This window comes from Erpetoichthys calabaricus, chromosome 4, assembly GCF_900747795.2.
Source record: "Erpetoichthys calabaricus chromosome 4, fErpCal1.3, whole genome shotgun sequence".
Classification (NCBI taxonomy): Eukaryota; Metazoa; Chordata; class Cladistia; order Polypteriformes; family Polypteridae; genus Erpetoichthys; species Erpetoichthys calabaricus.
The window spans coordinates 33406997-33430533 of NC_041397.2; the positions used below are offsets into that span (position 1 = coordinate 33406997).

The window sequence follows — 23537 nt, forward strand, 5'->3', positions numbered from 1 at the left end:
CTCACGCACACACAATGTTTATTTGCCGAGTCAACGAGTCTAGCATTCCTCCAAGCACAGAGGGAATGCCAGCGACGTGACAGTGAGATTTGTCGCCATTAACAGCTGATTGTCGCCCCCTATCCCTGGATGTCGACTTTTGTCGACATTCGCCTTCAACCCCTCCTGTCGACAAAAGTCGACATCCGCCCTAAAAGAGTTAATAAGCTCTGCTGGCAGCAAGAAAACAACTAAGTGACAACAAATTCTACTTTAATGGTAGCTTCTGCTGTTTCAGTTTCAACATTTGTACTTCAGAAGTAAGATTGTGTTGAATTATCTCTTAACAGGTATCAAGAAATACTTCAAACACTGTAAATGTCCCAGATTGTGACTTCAAAAAAATAAACCCCAGAGGAGGACATTTCTGACCTGCACAATAAAATACAACATGAATATTACAAAATGGAGAAAAGAGGCATCACCAAAAAATGAGTCTGTTGTCTTTCTTCAGCCATTATATGTTATTCCAACTCAGTTACAGTTGTTATGCAGTCTGTTCAAATATGCATTCTGTAATGTTTCAGCTCAGAACGGCAGAAGCTTTGAGGTTTCAAGGTACAGAGGTCCTACATCCTCATTATGGCACTGGACTGGTGACACATCAACCTGCAGTAGTGACGGCTGACTCACGAACGATGCACTCCTTTGAAAAGACTCTTTTCAGTGAATCGTGTGAAGCAACTCGTCAGCACAAACCAATCAATTCAGTCGAGCTCAACAGGACTAATGTTAACATACATGTGTGTCCTGTGTGGCGTCATCAGCGGCTTTTGTTTCGCTATTTCTGGTAGAGGTGTAAAGTGCATGCACAAGAATTGCCTGAATCAGGAGTCTCGATTTGTGACTGAGTCACTACTTGAGAACAGTCTAAAGATTCCTGTCGATGTGCAAATGAATCATTACCCGAGGACAAGCTGCACAAGTCTCAGTCACTTGTGATCCTGCAACTGAACGTCTTATTTTAATTATGCATTTTAAATGTGTTAGCATGCTGGAAACTGGACAATGTCAATTGAATTATCATGCTAAATATACATACATAATATACATACAGTACATATACACACAGATATTTTAAAAAATATAGGAATTAATAAATTATAATTTTGCGATGTGATAAGAGACTTCTTTATACACAATAAATCAAATGAATCCACTTGCTAAAAACAGGCAGATAGAAAGAACTGAACTGCTCCTCACTAATCAACAAGTAAGAACTTCACTACTCTGTGCATAGCACAATAAAAACTGTAATTTTCATCTTACCTAATGTCCAACAGCCTGCCAACGCTATACAGTGGTGTGAAAAACTATTTGCCCCCTTCCTGATTTCTTATTCTTTTGCATGTTTGTCACACAAAATGTTTCTGATCATCAAACACATTTAACCATTAGTCAAATATAACACAAGTAAACACAAAATGCAGTTTTTAAATGATGGTTTTTATTATTTAGGGAGAAAAATAATCCAAACCTACATGGCCCTGTGTGAAAAAGTAATTGCCCCCTTGTTAAAAAATAACCTAACTGTGGTGTATCACACCTGAGTTCAATTTCCGTAGCCACCCCCAGGCCTGATTACTGCCACACCTGTTTCAATCAAGAAATCACTTAAATAGGAGCTGCCTGACACAGAGAAGTAGACCAAAAGCACCTCAAAAGCTAGACATCATGCCAAGATCCAAAGAAATTCAGGAACAAATGAGAACAGAAGTAATTGAGATCTATCAGTCTGGTAAAGGTTATAAAGCCATTTCTAAAGCTTTGGGACTCCAGCGAACCACAGTGAGAGCCATTATCCACAAATGGCAAAAACATGGAACAGTGGTGAACCTTCCCAGGAGTGGCCGGCCGACCAAAATTACCCCAAGAGCGCAGAGACGACTCATCCGAGAGGTCACAAAAGACCCCAGGACAACGTCTAAAGAACTGCAGGCCTCACTTGCCTCAATTAAGGTCAGTGTTCACGACTCCACCATAAGAAAGAGGCTGGGCAAAAACGGCCTGCATGGCAGATTTCCAAGACACAAACCACTGTTAAGCAAAAAGAACATTAGGGCTCGTTTCAATTTTGCTAAGAAACATCTCAATGATTGCCAAGACTTTTGGGAAAATACCTTGTGGACTGATGAGTCAAACGTTGAACTTTTTGGAAGGCAAATGTCCCGTTACATCTGGCGTAAAAGGAACACAGCATTTCAGAAAAAGAACATCATACCAACAGTAAAATAAGGTGGTGGTAGTGTGATGGTCTGGGGTTGTTTTGCTGCTTCAGGAAGGCTTGCTGTGATAGATGGAACCATGAATTCTACTGTCTACCAAAAAATCCTGAAGGAGAATGTCCGGCCATCAGTTCGTCAACTCAAGCTGAAGCGATCTTGGGTGCTGCAACAGGACAATGACCCAAAACACACCAGCAAATCCACCTCTGAATGGCTGAAGAAAAACAAAATGAAGACTTTGGAGTGGCCTAGTCAAAGTCCTGACCTGAATCCAATTGAGATGCTATGGCATGACCTTAAAAAGGCGGTTCATGCTAGAAAACCCTCAAATAAAGCTGAATTACAACAATTTTGCAAAGATGAGTGGCCCAAAATTCCTCCAGAGCGCTGTAAAAGACTCATTGCAAGTTATCGCAAACGTTTGATTGCAGTTATTGCTGCTAAGGGTGGGCCAACCAGTTATTAGGTTCAGGGGGCAATTACTTTTTCACACAGGGCTATGTAGGTTTGGATTTTTCTTTCTCCCTAAATAATAAAAACCACCATTTACAAACTGCATTTTGTGTTTACTTGTGTTATATTTGACTAATGGTTAAATGTGTTTGATGATCAGAAACATTTTGTGTGACAAACATGCAAAAGAATAAGAAATCAGGAAGGGGGCAAATAGTTTTTCACACCACTGTATTTGTTTCTTGCTAAATCCACACAATAGAACAAAAAACAGAAACACAGAATTATTAAATATAAGATCTATGAATAAAGTTATCAGCATTTCCTAATGCAAGTTATTCAAGGAACATCATTACAGTCCCCAATGAGACACATTACCTGCACTGTGACAGAGCGCCAGTTACGGCACTACAGCCATGTGACGCGATTCTCACTGTTGAGGACCTGAGCGGTGGACCAGGCCAAGGGGGGGCCCACGTAACACCTGGCTGTGGCAGATAGACGGCCATTTCTGGAGGGTGGGACTGGATTGCATGTCTGTCTGGGGGGTTGCCAACCAGGATCCTGAACCGTTTCCTTGTGTGGTGGGTGCGTCAACGTGTGGCAACAGTGCATGTGCCAACCCGACCAGACCTGACCGGATTACATTTCCACCTAAAAAGTAAGATGTGCCCAAAACTGTACTTATTATTATATTTCATATGTTTTTTTTTAACAAATATTATTGAATGGCGCTCTACACTCTCCTGGTTTATCCAAAGCAATTCATCAGCAGAGTTTGACATTCAGGTTTGGGGAGAACCATAAAAACAGTTGACTTTTTCTGGGCACATGCGTAGTGCTTCATACAGTTACTGATATCATACACTGCGTCATACACCATACATTGTTTGTAATAAGAAGTTACAATATAAATCTCACTTCTAATAACACAAAAATACACAAGTCCTGTTAACAACTTTGAAATGACACTTTCTGTTGGCATATTGATCTTGTGGCAAAATGAACACTTTTTTTTTTTAAAACAAATCAGTGTATGCGTGGCATCAGGTGTTCGGGGTCTGGCTGTTTTGAAAGATGGGCAGGGTGGGTGATGTTAAATTGGCCCCCAACATGGGTGTGTATCTGTCGGTTTACCTTGCGATGGGTTGTTGTCCTGCCCAGGTGTTGTCACTGTCTTGGGTAAAAGGGTATAGCAAATGGATGGAGTTTTGGAAGGTTGAAGCACATGTTGTTTTTTACTCACTCTATCAAAGAGACGGTTATACGGAAGCATATTAGGGTCACGGCACTTTTTTTTTTCTTCACCGTGTTTGTATGTCAAGAATAAAGTCGACACTTTAAACCCTCATTTTTTTCTCTCTCTAGTTTAACTTTGCCATTTTGTACACTTCATTTTAAAATCAATGTTTAATTTACTAGATTTGCTCAAACTCCATCATAATTATTGTAGCACATTTAATGCTTTGTGTTAAGTGTTCCCCGACCCAGTTGTTAATCGCTGCGCGCTTCTTAACTGACTTCTTCTTGTACTGAGAGGAGGCGCTGGCAGCGATCACTGCACAGAATACATTCACTTCATGATATTCCTGCTCTCTGAACATTTAGAATTCTAAGATAAATATTTGACATCATTTTCAGGATGAAATGCATTAAAGCAGGTATTAAACATGGGCAAGGGGGGCACAGTGGTGTGGCGGTAGTGCATCTCCCTCACAGTAAGGGGTCCCCAGGTGTACATTCAGTGTACAGAACCATTACGGCAGGTGTGACAAAGCTCCAAAAAACTGGATGTATGAATGGGTATTGCACAGGTTTAACTGAAATGTTGTGTAAATGTTGGGTTCGTCAGCTGATGGCTGGAGACACGAACACAGAATTCAATGGATGTTCTTCTGAGTGGGCTTTCTTTATTGAATGCATGTTTGTCTTAATAAAGTATCTATCTATCAAACCCCCAACTCCTATCCTTCCTTTTTCTTTCTCCACATGATAAACGTCTTTGTGAAATTAAAACTAGTTATAAACTTAGACCACGGGGTGTTAAGAACTTTGAAAAAATCGTCATTATACATGTTTAATTAGGCCGTCATATTCAGGTTTGCGCCCATCCCGGCCTGCATTGTGTGCGAGGCAGGAGCAAATCCTGAACAGGGCGCCAGCTCATCTCAGGGTGAATACGAGCAACACATACACTAGCAGGGTCAATATAGAATAACAAAACCAGCCATCCTACATGACTTTGAAAGGAAACTGAAGCACGCCGAGTAAACCCACCGGAAAAACAAGAAAATTCAAGGCAGGGAACACCTGGGATTCCATTGATGTGATGCAGCAGTGCAACCTCCACGCCACCATTCCCCCATGTTTAACACACGCTTTAATGCATCTCATCATGAAAATAATATCAAGTATTTACCTTAGCATTCTAAATGTTCAGAGAGCGGGGATACCGTGAAGTGAATGTATTCTGTGCGGCGATCGCCGCCTGCGCCTCCTCTCAGTGCAGAGGGAGTCAGTTTAAGAAGTGTGCAGCGATTTAACAACTGGGTCGGGGAACACTTAACACAAAGCATTTAATGTGCTACAATAGTTATGACGGGCTTTGAGAAAATCTAGTAAATTAAACATTGATTTTATTAAGTTTACCACGTTCTACTTTAATGACAAAATAAACTACGAGAATAAAGTGGACATGTCGGCTTTATTCTCGACATACCTTTTCTCTTTACCGTGTCCGTATATATATTTTTTTCTTCTCCGTGGCTCTAATATGCTTCCAGACGTTTATGCTTATTAAATGTTCGTGTCGTGTGCCTCAAGTTTTGTTCAGAGCGCTGTGCAGGCAGGCAGGCGGCACATCCGGGCATTGGGCGGGCGCGAGCGCATGCCGACATACGCGGGCACACGCGCGGCTTTACCGACACTTAAAGAGCCGCCGGTCGATTTGTTTTGCCGACACGCGGCGACAGTTGGACTTGAAGGAAGGCCGACGCTGAAAGTGACTTCTCACGAGTTACAGCTGACACTGTAAACTAATCCGTAATTTACACCGTAGAGGATGACTTTTATTGTTTTATGGACAGGCGATCGGTGTAGGTGAGAGTTTACATTATATTTACATTAGCCGTGGAATTAAAAATAATACACTTTTTAAGAAAAAACAACAACCCTTTATTGGAGATTTATTTTAGTAATCTATTTGAGCCCCCAGACTCTTAAACGCCTACTATAAAAAGACTTAACCGTCTACAGGAGAGACACAAGACAGACCCTGATTTGCATCCTTAAACTTGATCGTATATTAAAAGAAGACCCCATATGTTGACCCTGCGAGGCTACAAACGAGCGTCATTGTCGTCGCGATGCTGAAACAGACCAACGACTCATGGGGGCGGCTGCAGCATTCAGAAAAAAATAAAGGGAAAGTACAGTATAAAAAAAAAAATACTAAACCAATGACACCTCCAGGACTACCTTTCAGTTTCGTTTCTGTCTGCCGTGCCCGAGTCAAGAAGGGGGGCCTGCAGCGTGCAGAGGCGGAGTGTCCCTGACATTTCATTTCATTTCATCAGATGAACTTCATTCACCCAAACGGGGAATTTAAATACTTAGAGCAGCAGAAGCAAAAAACAAAAACAAAAAAACAAAAATAGAGACCACTTGGGCAAATAAGACAATCAATCAATAAACAGATATGGCACAGAAACTGAAGGAAGAAACAAACAACTAAGAAATTAGTTTGGGTCCTCAAGAGAGGAGGAGGCACTGAATGGTGGAATAAGCCGGCGGCGTTTCCTGGAGGTGATATTTCATAATGGCATTTAAATTTGTGGTCATCCTCTTTTCTCCAACAGCTCTCAGTGTGTCCAGGGTTGTGTCCTGTGATGGCTTTCCTGATAACTTTGTTCAGGCTTTGTGCTTCTTTTGAGCTCAAGTTGCGTCCCCAGGAGACTGCAGGGTAGAACACCACACTGGCCACCATGGACTGGCAGAACATGTGCACACATCAAAGGTCGTACAGCGCCAATGTGTTGCCAGTCCTGGTCAATCTGCCAGACATCTTAGTCTGTTACTGCTCTGTGGACGATGCCATCAACATGGGCCTTCGCTTTGTGCTGGAGCACCCGGACTGTAAAGGACCTTATGCCAGAATACTGTTTGTTGACTTCAGATCAGCTTTTAACACTGTTGTCCCTGAGCTGTTGTTAAGTAAACTTCTACAGACTGAACTGAATCCTTCCAGGCTGCAAATGGATTTACAGTTTTCTGATAAACCAGAAACAATACGTTAGTGTGGGTTCCCACCTCTCCGACTGTCTCCATATTATCGCAGGTGCCCCTCAAGGCTGTGTACTTTCCCCCCTACTTTATTTCTTGTACACCAATGACTGTAGGTCCACTGATCCTTCAGTTAAAATCATTAAGTTCACTGATGACACCACCATTATTGGTCTAATTACTAATGGCAATGAAACACCTTATAGAAAGAGGGGTCTCATCATGTGTCTTGGTGTGCTCCCAACAACCTAGTGCTCAATGCCACCAAGACAATGGAAATGGTCAGTGACTTTCACAAACAGCAGTTACAACCTCTCCCACTAGAAATTAATAATTCTTTGGTCAGTATGGTGGAATCCTTCAAATGTTTGTGCACAACTATCACAAACACTCTCATCTGGGACATTAACACCACTTCCATGAGTAAAAAGGCACAGCAGCAATTGTACTTCTTATGCCAACTAAAGAAATTCAATATTTCTCAACCAATCATAGTTTAATTTTACAAAGCCATAATTAAATGTGTAATCACATTCTCCATTGTTGTCTTGTTTAGTTCAGCAATGGCTCACTCTAAATTTAAATTAGTGTGTTGTGACGTCTGATAAGGAAATAATTGGCTGTCCTCCTCCATCTGTGGCAGGCCTGTACACATGTCGTGTCACTAATCATGTCAAAAGGGCTCATCTCACCCAAAAACTCCCCTGTGGTAAACAGTTCCAGTGAATTCAAATTAAAACTAACAGACACCTCAGTAGTTTCTTTCCCAGAGCCACAGCCCTCTAAGACCAGTAACTTAGGCCGTCTTTCTGTTTATATTCATGTGTTCAGTCAGCTACTGTATGAAGGTGTGTGTGTTTACAGTGTATACATGTTTGTGTGGACACGTGCATACACACTCACACTATCACATGATCATTTGCACATCTCCTTTATAATTGTACTTTTCTGCAACTGTGTTTGAAGTTTTTCTGTTTAACTCAAGCTATTTCTGTTATGTTTATGTGATGTTATGTTCCGTTATAAGCAGCTCCAAATCTACCAAGTCAGATCCCTACACATTAAGTACTGACAAATAAAAGTGACTCTGATTCTGATTCCCCTTTAACTGTTTTTGAGGGCGACCACCTCGTTTGTGAAGGCTCTCGCTGTGGTGTTGTCTCAGCCTCCTCTCCTTTCAGGCCGCTGCTCCAAGAGGGATAAAGCCCACCCCAGTGCACTTAACATTTTGCAGCCATTTAATGGGGTGGTCTCTCCTTTGTTGTACGCATCACTGCCCATTGCCAGGGCAGTCTTTGCGAATGGGCACTGGTCGGTGGCTCCAGGGGCCCACTCTTAATGTCTATGTATTGCTATCAAAACAGCACACTGCTTTGCCCGGGGGGTGGGGTGAAGCTATAATGCTGGTAAGACGTAACAATAAGTTGAGGAAATTTAAAGATGAACAATTTCTACTCAAATCTGGGATTCTCCCGGAAGAGCTAGAAGAAGTGGCCGGGGAGAGGAAAGTCTGGGCATCTCTGCTCAAGCTGCTGCCCCCGCGACCCGACCTCGGATAAGCGGGAGACAATGGATGGATGGATGGAATTTCTACTCAAATCACTGGGAAATTCGTGGTACGGTGGCGCAGTGCTCGGGGTCCTGCACACGTCGGGGTCTCCCTCTACATCCATGTCGTGTGCCGTCCAGGTGACGGTCAAATCCACCTCTTAAGTACAGAATGATGGTGAAGTCCCCATTGATCCGTTTTGTCAACCCGTGCACTGTAAACGGGGCCGCCCACCCGGAGCCCACCCGAGCAGCGGTAAGTGCGGCGCAGGTCCGCCTCTCCCACGCTGGTTCAGTTTCTCGCCTAACGCACCCACACTCGGACGGTAATTGACAATTTAAATGTTTGCTTTTCTGACCTGAGACGTCACTGCTGTTTTTTATTTTTTGTAATGTCTGCCCAACAAAGTGTTATAAAAATTCGTAAGTAACCCGTCGTGAGTGAGCGCGCGTGTCCTCGGAGGAGCTGGCGTCCCGTCCTCGGCGTGTTCTTCCACACTCAATGACGGAACGCGCGCGGCCGTTAAACGGTCTGCTCTCCAATATCGAGGGTGTTTGAAGGGGCGGAAAAAAAAAAACAACTCAAGACGATTAACGGCGAAGCGCCAGGTGCACCCCCCCCCCTTACCTGGCCAGCGTGGATTTGCCCGAGCCAGGCAGACCTCGGAGGATGAAGAGTTTAGGTCTGTCCCGTCGGCGCCGACCTCGGTGTCGGTTGTTGGGCCGCAGGCTCAGGTTTCCCATCAGCTCTTCCAGACTCATCCTGTCCGCACGGCAACACTCGAACTCGACGGCGAAATGAAGGTTGGCGTCTGAAAAGAAAAATAAATAATAAAAAAAAACAACAGCGTGACTGCCAGAGCGGAAATGACGCCGTGATTCGATTGGCTACCATCCCATAATAAAACGCACCAATGACAGCAAGCAGACAGCGAAGCCCATGAAGTTGTGAAGTCTGAGCAGCGGCAGATTCGGACTCCTCGGCTTTTTATTTTCGCTCCACCACGCTGGGTGTCCGGAGAACCTCGCAGGTTACTCTTGTAAAATCACCGGTTTATGTAAGTCGACATTCGGAACGGATCGATACGCTCTCGCCGTCCCAGTCCATCCAGTCCTGAAGCCGCTCAGTCCACGGGAGTCAAGACGGGGAGCCGCCCTGGATGGGACGCCCGGTCAGAATGCACGCGGCATTGTTGTTTTTATTTTTTTTTCCCTTTTTACTTTAAGAATTTCACTTTAGTTGTTCATCGGTCGCCCCGCAAGACCGGTTACATGAACCTGTGTGTTGTGCGGCTCCTTGGACGAGGCCTCACCATATCTGTTAGCACATGGTTTATTTATACAGTATAGTGCCTTTCTCGAATCCTGAAAATGCTTTGTACAATATTTAAACATGACAAAAGACACGCACGTACATTTCTGTCTATGAATAATAAAAGTTCTTCTAATCTAACTAGGGGTCTGTTGCAGTGTGCCATCAGCTCAAGATAATCCCACGCTGATCTGGTTTGAGTTCGCATTTAATTGCGCCTAACAAGACTAACTTTGAGCTTCAGTGAGGAAAGAGCAAATGTGTTACTACTGCTAGGAGTTAAGAGTGGATGCATTTTATCAAATTTCTTAATTTAGGAGACTACTCTTGCCTTCAGCTGGATTTAGGAGAGTGCGTAAGCTGCCCCAAGCCTGGGGTGGGTTAGGGTTAGTGGAGGATGCGCCCCTCGGGAAACACTGCGCAGGTACACTGGATAAGAGTATTAACATTAATTTTCCAACAATTTTAACAATCGACATAGAAATCTCTAATATTAAATAAATAGATTTATAAAAGACTATTTAATCAGTACCTAACACTTATTAAATAATGACTGTTAAAGAGAACCATAAATAGATGGCTCATAAAGATTAGGTCTAAATTAGTCTTTTAAAATTTAATATTTCATAAATACACTGTATACAATAGTCCTCACAAAAACATCTAAACTTCCAAACAGATTCATAATTAGGGTTAAAACACGTGCCCTTCACTGACTTAATACTTTTTTAAAATGAGCCCTGATGTTAACATTAGGGACGGTATATAAATTTTAAAATTAGGCATAACTAGGGTTAACAAACTGTAAATCATATCTTTAGCCCTACATCACTGACTTAACATCAGGGCTCCTAGTTATTGCCTTTAAGTTAAGTATTTGGGCGAGGAGAAGGCCATCTGTATCCCCCTTGATATTGGGGGTATAGGATGAACATCAAAATATGAGACCCACCTCGACAAATACTCAAATGCCAATTGTGGCTCTAAACAAATATATTTTTGAATTTTATCTGGCAACAGAATATTTAGAGTTACATCAGAACGACCGGTAAGTATATCCTCAAAAGTCCACTGCCAATTACAGTATTTGTTATATCCGCAATGTCTGAATCATCCAAATTAGGAGGTAAGACAAACGATAAAAATGCTTGAGGAAAACAATTTCTAAAGACTTTAAAAAGTTCACGTATTAATTTTTCATCCAGCTCTTTCTTAAGTAATATTTCCATCAGTTCTACATTACATATTACCTCTTTAACGCGAGTCTGTGGTGATTTAAACAAACATGGCTGTTTAAAATCAGGCCACCAACTCTTTAAATTGGGAAACCCTATCAGGTACAACCTTATTCTGCTTCTTAGGGGATGACTGTCCCAAAGGAGAGATTTCAGAAGAAGCAACGTCTAACATTTTGTTCTTATGATCACTGCCTTTCATCATCCTATCTTCCTTCGTTTTTTGTAAATTAACCTTTTTTATTTCTTGTTTTATAGGTCTAATGCTGGAGTCCGACGAGCCAGAGTCCACACATACACATGATGCAGATACGGTTACAGCCACAGGTAAGTCTAATTCTTTTGAAGTAGAATCTGTTTTAGGAGATAAATGAATTGCACTTACCTGTTCTGGACCAGGAGATATTGTCTGCAGCTCAAGTTGAGATTCAGCATTCAGTGTTGTTGGTCTCTTGGTCCAGAAGAGGATGTTTTTGGTTCGGACATAGCCATCATCCGTGAACATAATTTCTTTCTAAACAATAGAATAGAAGACAGTGTTAATTTTTGCTTAAAACTATTTTTAGCCTGTGTTATTGCTCTAAATATATTTAATTCCTCCACCTTGGTAATTTGATTCAATAATCCTTGTATTACCTGATGATAATGTTCTCTAAGGATTTTTACATTTGTTGCCATCCAAGCTGTTAGAAGATGATGTTCAGGTAGAGAGCGGCACAAACAATGACCACAGAAGAAGACAATCATTTGTAAGAAATTACAGGGGTGTCTCGGTCTTCCTATATTGTGATTCTTGATGTTGTGCAAAATAGCAACAGTTACGGCCAGTTTAGCATAACATCTTACCGTATTATAGTTTCCTTGTTTTTCTTCTCCTACTAATTTGAATTTTATTATCATCATCATCATGTTTGTGATGAAGTATTAGCATCAGAAAACTACCACGCCATTCCCTCTATCCATTTTCTGCTTCTTCTCCGTCTCAGCAGTCTAAGATGCCCAGATATCCCTTTTCCTGCTGCCTCTTCTGAGGGCATACCAAGGTGTTCCCATGTCTCCAGCATGTCCTAGGTCTTGTTCTGGCTCTGAGGCTAGGAATCTGCACTAGAAATCGGAAAGGTTGCCGGTTCGAATCCTGTAAATGCTAAAAGGGACTCTGCTCTGTTGGGCCCTTAACCTGCAATTGCTAAGGACTTTGAGTAGTGAGAAAAGCGCTATATAAATGCAAAGAATTAACGTGCACAGAACATCTCCACAGAGAGCTCCTGTCGATGTGGGGTAGCAGTGGCTCTACTTTGAGCTCCTGCTGAATGTCTGCGTTCCTCGCCCTATCCATGAGGCTGAGCCCAGACACCCTGCAAAGGAAATCTGGTTTTACCGCTTGTACCCACGACCTTGTTCTTTCAGTTGCCACCCACCGCTCCTGTCCAAAGCTGAGGAGTAGGACGCCAACCGTCCAGTAAATCGAGAGTGTTGCTTTTCAGCTCGGCTCCCTCTTCGCTACAACTGACTGGTGCCATGTTGGCGTAACAGCAGACACTGATCTGATCCGCCTATCGACGACCCTAAACTGGAAGATACATTTGAAGCGTCCCTTATTATTTCACTGCTGTGTATGACAATGTATTAAAAAGCAAATTAACCATGACACTGACTCAACAGACAGCTGATTGGTCTCAACATCACCCTTTGAAAGCATCATGAATTCTGAAGTTTATTTCTAATTCAACATTGGCATAAAAGAGGCCTGAAATGTAGCGGGACCCGCTCACTTTATTCAGTTAAAACATACAACATTTTTAAGTCAAAGATGGAATGCCTGCGATATTCTACCAAAATTCAAATCCTGGATACACTTCTTCTGGTGTGACTGCAATCGAGACCCCCCCACCACCCCTCTCTTCCTCAGCCTTTGCCATTCCCATTTATTTTTTGTGCTCCCCGCTCAGTGAGCTAAACAAACAGGACTGATGGACCGAATGGTGCGACTGAAAGTTTCTCTCAAGTTCCTTATCAATGGAAGACTCAATGGGTCAGTGAGTTGCCAAGGAGTGAGACAGCAGTACGTATCAAACGGTTGCTCAAAAAAGTTACTTCCATGCTGAAAAGTAAAGAAGGTTAAAGACACAATGTCCTGGCTCTGTAGTCACCATCAGGTGTGCAACTGAAAAGGAAAGAGCAGGTAAAGTGAACAGGAGACGGAGGGAACAAGTCCGGAGCAGACGAAAGGAGAAAACAGGAGGGAAGGTGAGAAAAGGCTGCCATTAGAGAAGATGAAGGGAGAGATTAAAAAATTTAGTCTGTTGTACAATGTGTTCATTATCAAGTCTTATGCTCTATGTATACGTTATCTTTTATGACCCACTTTCACAGTATATGGATTGCGTGAACGAACAAGGAATCAGGCAAAATGAATGAACGTGTCATCTTAAAGCTACCAACAATATCAGCAAAGAGCTACAATCAGATAAATATGTCAGTCGGAACCCTATGTTGGTAAATTTGTATTTATTTGTGTTTGTGATATTCCTGCTACCTAGCCGCTGTCTGAATTCGAGTCCCAGTTTGAAAATACTCGCCAGATATCAATCTTAGCTACTCAAAGCTCATCTCAGAACATTCAAAGATGGTGGATGCTTTTCAAAATTACAGAAATGTAAGGGATGATCAATCCAATTGGGCCTACCCTCATGAGGTTTGTGGTTGACCAAAGATACCAACGCAGGACTAACTGATCTTTGAGATGCCAATGTCAGACAGTTCAGTGTCTTTGTAACACTCTGCACACTGTAGCAGTCCAGCGGCTATGAAAACAGTGAATTTTGATATAAACATGTGGATAATCCATAACAACTAAAGCTGTGATTTTTATATTGTTTGTTTGGTAACGTAGATCTTAATCCTGGACCTGCCTCAAATGTTTCTGGTATACATTAGGACGACTTTTACATGAAGTAAAACTAGGAAGAGTGTCTATGGGTTCGATGGGGCCAAATCTGTAATGCCAGTTTATAAATACTAATTTTATTTTAAATATCTGTGTTAATGTCCCTATTCAAGTTTCCTATAACTTTTACTAATCCTATTAATATGTCTACACGTGCATATCGAATCAGAAGCTTTTGAAAAGGAACTCTGCAACTCCCTCAATAATGGCCATATAACTGGGGCTTTTATTGGATTTCATAAAGTTTTTGATAGCATGCACTGTCAATTTCTTCTGATAAATTAAGATCCCTTCCACTCTCCTTTACTGTTGTAAAGACACTTTATCTGACAAACAGGAATCAGCAGTTAAACTAGACTAAGCTGCATCTTCTCCTTCTGTGTGTATCCTGGCCCTTTACTTTTTCATTTATAATATATATATATATATATATATATGAGTGATCTTCCATCTGTAAATGCTCTGACCGTGTTTTATTTGCTGATGATAATTATTTCTCTGATTGAACCATTTGTTAACAACTCTGGTTGCAGTTGAATCATTTATGTATTAAAGAAAAAGGAATATAAACATTTTCCTACCTGTCTATCAATGGCATGTCCTGTAAACTGTGCATATCAATTTTTAATAATTATAAAGTATAAATATTTTGATATTCATCTTGGTTTCTTACCTGTCAAATCCATATTCAAAAATGTAAACTGAACCATAACATCTTTGATTAAAAAAGAAAAATACCCCCACATCTCTCTCTCTCCGTCTCCATTCAATCATATTTTGCTCCTGTACCACTAAAACACACACTGACAGGCTTCATAAAAGAGCAGACGAGGTTCATCTTCCAGTTCCCTTTTTGGACTCCCCATGGTGTTGCATTACCCAAAGCTAAGGCCTTGATGTTTTCTAACTACACAAGTATTTCTACCTTCCTCCTTACTTTGTAACTTTGTTCGGTTGTGTATTACCACAAGACAGCAGAGTGCATTACAAGGGCTATGTCTGCTTCAAGGGTTGAGCTGTGAGCGTCGTTTGGTGTTATACTCTATAAACATTTACAGTTCAGATTATTCCTCAAATTGTCCTTGTTTTGTTTATCTTACTGCCATGTTTTAGTAATGCTGTTGTGATACTTGGATACTCCTATGCATTATTATTTATCCGGGTGATTATTGTTGTCTTATTTAATTTACTGCAGAAAAGGAAGTCAGACCAGTAACATTGTAATTTTTTGTAATGTTATTTTTTTTAAACTTTTCCTGTATAAACAAGCTAATACATAATTAAATTCAATAGTTGTTCAACCTGAGAGGCAGTTCTACTTTTCTAAAGCTAATAAGCGGTGCTGCACATGCTGGCTGGCTGGCTGTTGTAAGGTTAGCTACACTTTCTTACAAACTCACGTGCTCCATACCCAGTTTTCTAAAGTGTTTTCACCTAAAGAAGTACCACCACCCGGTGTGACCACTGTAAACAGCAGGCTATCAAGTGGACTGTGACACGCTGATCACTCTGGCTGGATCTTTATTTTTTTTGCCTTTTGGACTCTCTGGGGGAAAAAAAAGGAATTAAGTCCACAGAGCTTTTGAACAGTGGTGGTGGTGGTGGTGAACCTTATTGAACTAGTAAGGTTTATGGAGTGTGCCCATTCTTAGTTTACACACCCACACATTAAAGCAAACACCTGGTAGTTAAGTGACCCACATAAGAGTTTATCTTATCATGCTGCCCAGTACAAATTTATACAACACTGGAGATGAGAATGCTTCTTATGCAAAACAAAGTTTTCAAATCATTTAACATTTATATTTTGAAACACCTGCTCACCCACCACATGTACTCAGAAGTTCAATACTGTATATAAAGCCACAGCATTGCCATAATTGTCACTGTTCAAGCTTTGTTCTCAAATGTCAGCACTTTTGTTGGTGGGCTTCACTCTAAGCAGACACTGGAGTAATGTCCCTTTATTGTTTTCTGAATGTATTCACTCTTCTAAGTCAAAATTAGTCAAACTGCCACTAACTGCACTGCAACATTTTTCATGCGACTCTGTAGCGACTCTCTGGAGTTCATGAATTTAAGGTTTCCTAAGTAAACAACATTGAATGCTATTTAGCAAAAGGTAATACAAACTTATAGCATCTGCACAAAATTCTTACTCTTGTTTATTTAGGCAATATGCTTACAGAAGGGGGCTTGCATGGTTTAGCGGGCCTAGGAAGAGGGCTGCACCAGTCTGCTGTTCAGTACAGTTTCCATAATGGAGTAGTTATCAAAAGAAAACCATACTTGTGATCTCATTCAGGGCTGTGGAAATCACATTTTTTTCTACTTGTCCATGGACAAGTAAACTTAGAAAATCCACTTGTCTGCCAGTTAAATTCACTTGCCCATAAACAAATAAACTATTTTTCACATTTGTTATTTTTTCTGATCTCTTTTATTGATACCAAAACTGCCTTCCATTTTAAAACTGAAAAAAGTTCTTTCAGGGAGTAGTATTTTGCCACCTTGCTCTAGAACATTATATAAAAGATTCCCTTATCATTTTAACTCACTAATAAACAATGCCTTCATTATAGCTACATTAGTTGTGTTTCACATATTACAGTTACAGTGAAGATTTTTATAGATATTTCATAACCTTTGGAAACCGTTAGTTTATTAAAAATAAAGGAGAAAACATTCTGACAGCACAAAACCAACTTGTTTTATATGAAATATTCGCTAATCAAAAACGATTTATTGGCCGCTAATCAAAATTGATGTTGTCACGCAATAAATTTAACTGCTCAATATATCTCAACCTACACGAAATCGCAAATTTCAGGAAAGATTAACTGCCAAACAAGCTTTGTTATGTGGTGAAAACATTTGTAAGTAAAATGACTGCATTTTTATGTAGAAGCAATGAATTTTATCAATCTTCTTCTATAATACTCTACCGTGGCTGTTCGTTTGTCTGTCCAGGATTTTAAATCACCTGTAGCTTGCAAACCATTTCACCTTTTGACTTGAAATTTGGTACACATACAGTATACTACATGACGTCTACTATCCACTTTTGGGGTGATGATTTGTATTATTCTTTATTTTTATTTTATTGTTGAATCAACTCTCGGCACTGCGCAGCAGGGTGGCGCATGCGTATGGGAGCCGTTCTCATTCCCCACCACCTTCGCTAATCATTCTTGAGGCAGATTGAAGACTTAAGTGCCAGCTTAAGTGAAAAATTAAAGAAAACGTACTAAGTAATTGCAACACAAAAACTAAATCAGTTTTAACGCGAAAAGATGCCAACAAAAGAAGAGAAGCAGCGGGCCGCTAGGGTGGAGAAAAGAAGAGCTGCTCAGGAAGCAGCAAGCACATCAACCTCTGAGCAAACGAATGGTAAACGTACAGAGAAAGAAAGAGGATGAAAACTAGGAATACTCAAGTCAAGTGTATTCACTGCATGTTATCGTGCAGTGTGCCGTTACTGGTAATATATAAAAGTTATTGATTTATAATGAAAAATCATCAGATTACATCGTAATATCGGCATGAAAAAAATGACCGCATCTCCAAGCGTGTAAATAGTAGGGTAAAATACTTATGTAAGACCGTAACAGTGCTTCCCCTTTGAAAAATCAGCCGTCATTTTGTAAACAATATTGAAGACCAATTTGAGACATGAAGAACATGCCTAAGTAGACTGTTTCCGCACAAAGTACATACCCAAATGTTTAAAATGTGAAAGTAGTGGTAAAATGTGCCCTGCACAGCACATATATTTTTTCCCAAGAAAATTGCACTTGTCCGCGGACAACTGAAACCAGAAAAACACGCTTGTCCGATGGTCAATTTACCAGTGTCGGACGAGTCGGGCGTTGGATTTCCGCACCCCTGTTTAAATTACAAAAATCAATGTCTGAAATAGGCAGCATAAGTTTTAGATCATTGGGGTCTGATGAAACAAAATAATGCTTCAGTCACCAAAGGGACATTTAGCACCTTTGAAATTAATGGGGGCTGATCAATTAAGCTAGTGGCACAAAAATATTGTGTGGACACAGAGAAACATGGATTCTACTATGTGTCAAAAATCCTGGAAGCTGATATGCCCCAGTCAGTCAGAAGAAACTGAGGCTGAAAAGAGGTTAGACATTACAAGACAAAAAGTCAACAAAAGCCTTAAAAATCAACCATGAAGTACTTCATAAAATGAAAGTATTAGGTTTTGGAATGGCCCACACAGTCCCCAGATTTGAATACTTTTGAGAATCTGTGGGTAGATCTTAAACATGCAGGGCTTGTAAGACAACCTAATAATATTTGTCAGCTAGAAACAGTCTGCAAGAAACAAGGACATTCCTAAAGTAGTAATAGAAAGACTGGATGCTGGGATTTCTCTCAAAAGGAGGCTTACACCAAGTGCTAATCGAGAACCTGAACAATATGTTGCACTTACCACATTCTAGGTTTTACTTTTTCCAATCTACGAAACTCAGCAAATAAAGAAAGAGTGCATTAGAATTTGTGGAAATCCCTCATAGTTTAGTTTGTTCCATGCAAATGTTGTGGTAAATTCTTTTCACTTAAGAAGAATCAACAAAACATTTACAGTAATTTGACCAAAGGTTTCAAGCCCTTTGCACAGGACTGTAGGAATAAAGACGGTCAGGATGGTCTCTGATACACTTGTTCACTTAATCCCTCATAATAAGGTTTGGTTATCCAGGTGTCTTTGGGCCATCACTAAAGGATCTGGGGCTTCACGTATAAAAATTCCTCACGCTCACAAACGTGTAAACCATTTCTTATGCCAAAGTCTGAGTTTTTAAAACCTGAACTAGGTGTGGAAATTGGCTTAAAGTTATGAACAGCATTGACCATCTGCAAGTCCTTTACAGACATTTCTGGTGTTCATATTTCATCAAATCCAGTTGAGAATACAATGAAGTGAAATCAGGAAATCTCGTTTAACTGCACTTTTCAGTGATGCGTCAGTCTGTAAACCTGTAACAGAACGGGGATCACGTGATTTGAGTGACAGTCTCTCTAATGTTGGCCACAATTCATCACTCAACTCCAACAAAACAGCTCTATGGTGTCTAAATCAGTCATAATCACGAAAAATGACACAAAGTCCACAAATGATATTTAAATGTCTAAGTTTGTCTATTTTAATTGTGGTAAAACAAGAATCTTGTTATTTTAAGGATTATAGAGCATGTAGGTATAAAGTAACATTTGGGTGTGACTTAGTTAAGTGATGCAAAGTTCAGTGTTTTCTGTTATTTTTTTCTTAAAGAGACAGATTTTACTTTTTTTTTTTTTTTTAACATTACCTCTCTTAAGCTAAATCTGAAACAGTGAACTAACTCTGAAAATGTGCAGTGTCTTTATCTACTTAAAGGACTGGTGACATACAAGTTGCTTTGGGAAGAAAGGATTAGAACATTTATTGATTTATCCATTCTCTAAACCCACTTACCAGGGCAAGATGTTGAGGCAGCGGGAGTAAACTGGGGAAAACCTACGTCCTTCACACAAGGAGCAGCCTGGACGTGAACCCCCGACTCATCAACTAAGAGACTACGGCACTGCCACTGTGACACTGAGCACCTAATTCATTGATTATTAACAAAACATTAATGATTGCCTTTAAAAATGATTGTGGAAAAGATACCTTCTATTTGAGTGCTGCTTTAGTTAATACAGTGCATCTATGGACCAATCCTCCCAGGCTACTCCTTAAACTCTCCCAAATGTCAGTAGTACTTCAAGTTCACATTCACTCAAGTTGCTTTTCTGTGTGTTCTCTCATTGTCTGAAAGTAAAAACGTCACTTAGGAACATGGTCAAATTTATAGGATGACTACAGCCCTGACCAAGCAAAAAGTGTGTACATGGTCATACATTTCAGTAACAAAACATTTTTGTATTAAAATTCATTTTTTATTGGTCTTATGTAATATTGTAATTTTCTGAGATACTGAATTTTGGGTTTTCATTAGCTATAATCAGCAAAATCAAAAGAAATAAAAGCTTGAAATATATCACTATGTGTGTAATGAATCTATATAGGAGTTCCACTATTTGAATTACTGAAATAAATTAACTTTTTGACAATATTCTAATTTATTGAGATACACCTGTAGGTCATGAATATTCAAAATGGGCGTGTTTTTAAAGCTGTATATGGTCAATGAAGGGAGGTGACAGGGAGAGGCTAAAAGATCATGCATGTACACACACACACACACACACATAGTTTTAAGATGATTTGAGATTTATAAATGATCCTGACATGGGACTTGTCGCATTTAAGGTTTTATAAATGACATTTGTTTTTGCTTTTCAAGCTTAAGCAAAATTTCAGTATGGAATTTCAGCAAGGTTAATACAGGAGGCCCCTAGACTAGTCTGACAAGCTTCCATCTGCCAAAGACAATAGTGCTCACTATTTTTAAAAGAAGTCAGTTAAAATTGTTCTTTTTCATATTCCTTTTTTCCATCCTGTACATCTTTCATTAGTACCTTTACCACCTACACAAATGCCACGGAAAAAGGAAAAGGCAAACTGAACTCAAGAGAGCAAAGTTAGACAACCAGATTAAAAGATGCTGGTTACTTAAAAATTTTCCAATTGTGGACATTTTCAAGGGTTGAACATAAAAACTTTTATCATGACTGTTAAGAGTGTTATATGTAATGTGCTTTGCATGACAAGAAATATCACATAATCTGCTTATACTCTAGCGTGGGTCTTCACACTGTAAAGTCGGGGTCTGCAATGTCAGCCCTATGGCTGTAGTGTCTGCAGGTTTTTGTCCCAACACAGTTTCTTAATGAGAAGTCAATTATTGCTGTTGAAGTGCTTGTTGCTTGAGCAACATTTTTTGGTTTATTTTAGTTGTCTTCCTTGTTAATACTTCCAACCTTTTATTGCTTATTTTAGTCTTAAACAGCAGCAATAAAACAAAAATCACAAGTGAACCAGTGTCTCTCCATTTAACCTGTTTCTCTTTACACCTGTGTGTATTCATCGTGAACTGTTTGGTTTAATAAAATATGGGTAGAAACTGAAGAGCAAAAGTGAAGAACTGAGAGTTAGGCCAGGTTTATACTTCACGCGACGCATGCTCCAGCGGAGGGTACTGCTACGCTAGCTCTTTACTGTTTATACTTGCGAGACTCCACCAGTGCGAGGTATCATCACGGTGAGAAAACGTTTGGCTTCGCTGTGTTGTGAATTGCCTGAAACATCCACTAAATTCCAAGGACAGAAAGTATCTCTGAAAAAGACATTTAATGATTACATCCATCAATCCAAGGATGCACCCATTCCAGCAAGCACCGGGTGTGAGACAGAAACAAAATCCCTGGATGGGGCATCAGCTCATTGCAAGGTGAACACAAGCACACACACACTCATACACTAGCATCATTTTAGCGTCACCAAATCCCCAAAACTTCATATCTTTGGAAGGAAACAGCAGCACACTGTGGAAACCCACCGGGAAAACATGCAAACTCCAGGCAGGGAACACAAGGGACGTGACTCGCTGCAAGGCACTAGCACTACCACTCTGCCACCGTGCCGCCACAACATGTGCAGTTATTATCAGTATTCATTATCTAAATGAAGTTAATGACTTATCTGTAAAATGTAACATACATACTTTAATTCATTTCATCATGAAAATGATATCTAAGGATTCTAAATGTGCAGAGAGCTGGAATATCATAAATGTGTTGTGTGTGTGGCATTGCTGCTGTCAGTTCAGGAGGAAGCCCCAGAAGCATGTAGCGATTAACAACTGGGTCAGTTTTAAGATGACATATATGACGGTCTACTTTAATGACAAACTACGAGGTTAAAGTGGACATTTTGAGAGTAAAGCCAAAATTTCCACTTTACTCACAAAATAGACCTTTTCACCAACACTAACAAGCCATAAAATTAAACTACATTTGTCTTTGGCAAGGACTGGTTTGAAACCCTGCTGCGACCCTCCCTGGAGACTCAGGATAAGAAAATTAATGGACGGATGGTTTCTAATTAAGCAACTGGGTTGGAGCAAAAACCTGCTGCCACTATATTATATATTATATATATATATATATATATATATATATATATATCCCTCCAGGACTGACTTTAGAGACCACTGATCTTAAGCAACAACTGTAAATTTCAAATTAATATGAGAGGTGTCACACACTGGAATCCTTTATGTTCCAAATAACTTCACAAAAGTTGAAATCAATTAAGAATTAGTATGTGCAACATCCATCTAATATATGTGATGGACATATGGGGGGGGGGGGGGGGGGGAGAATCTTTCCTCATTTATTAATTATTCAGGGTAAAAGTGCACTGTTAATGGATCATGAAAACTGAGAATTGATTAAAAAATACTAAAAGTCAAACAGCAAAAATATTGCACCTTGCCTTTAATGCAAGTCATGGCTGAATCTCAGATCTCACAATATACTGACAGGCAATACCAGATGGTTCAGAAACAGTTTAGGTCAACCTGTACTTTAATAGAGACCATTTCTTAAAACTTGAATATTTAGATACTAAGCTTTTAGAGTTTCACATCAAGAAGAAAAATCAAGCAAAATTAAACAACAAGATTGTGACATTTGGTTTTAACTTTTCTATATAATTTTTTTGAAACTCTTCAGATTTGAACAATTTGATGATCTCATCCCACATACTGTAATTACAGTATCCTGTTCCTTAGTTTTAAAAGCACACTTAACATTGAATCTTTACATCAAAAATGAAGTAAATAAAGTATGAACATCATGATGGAATAGCCATCTGCTTATAGCCAGCACTGGAAATTCACATTTCCCTGATGTTTAATTTGCTTTGGTGCAAAAATACTTTGAACAGTCACCTATGAGACAAATTATAAAGTGAAGTATTTTTTAACAAGGTATAAAGGGTTCAGTGTGCGCCGCAAATAAAAAAGTGACTGGTTGCTTTGGAAATAACACGGCAAACCCTCCTACTTTATTCTCAGCACAAAACTCCAATGAAACTGTACCGTAAGTAGAGGTGATAGGTGGTCTTGCACTGCTCTGCCATACCTTTGTGCTCAATGAATCTGGTTTAGGTTAAAATTCCATTCACTGTGTTTTAAACCAGTTTTACCAAAAAGTGTCTAAACAACAACATTTGATTTTAATAATTTTAGCAACAAAAATCTATTAATTAAAATATTTCATAAAACTAAATAAATGGAGAATACAGATTATATTCTGTTACTCCTTTAGATGAACCTATAATTATGTTCTCTTACTCAGAAATGTAAAAATTCTTTTTATTCAACAACATGTGATGGGTATTTTTAAAAATGGTAATATCTAATAGTCTCTAAAATGATTTTAGACAAAAAAAATTACTTATTTGAAGTTAGCAAGATATGTTTTTACCAAACTATTAGCAAGATATGTTTTTAGAAAAATAGCTATAGTACAGATAAACATTACTCAAA

General features: G+C 39.8%; 1 protein-coding gene and 1 long non-coding RNA gene across 5 annotated transcripts in view; one reads left to right on the forward strand and one right to left on the reverse strand.

Annotated features, from left to right (window-relative positions):
* n4bp2l2 (NEDD4 binding protein 2-like 2) overlaps positions 1-9358 on the reverse strand; it is a 36274-nt gene extending 26916 nt beyond the window's left edge. For all 4 annotated transcript variants that reach the window (XM_051927193.1, XM_051927194.1, XM_028799318.2 and 1 more), the window contains exon 1: positions 9175-9358. In XM_051927193.1, coding sequence (XP_051783153.1) covers positions 9175-9308 — 134 coding nt within the window. In that variant the 5' untranslated portion in view covers positions 9309-9358. The remainder of the gene's footprint in view (positions 1-9174) is intronic.
* A 101-nt stretch (positions 9359-9459) lies between these two features.
* Positions 9460-20122, forward strand: LOC127527671 (uncharacterized). Its single transcript, XR_007934855.1, has 3 exons — positions 9460-9604; positions 11352-11420; positions 19520-20122. It is a non-coding gene; the product is annotated as an uncharacterized LOC127527671 (long non-coding RNA).
* The last annotated feature ends 3415 nt before the right edge of the window (positions 20123-23537 follow it).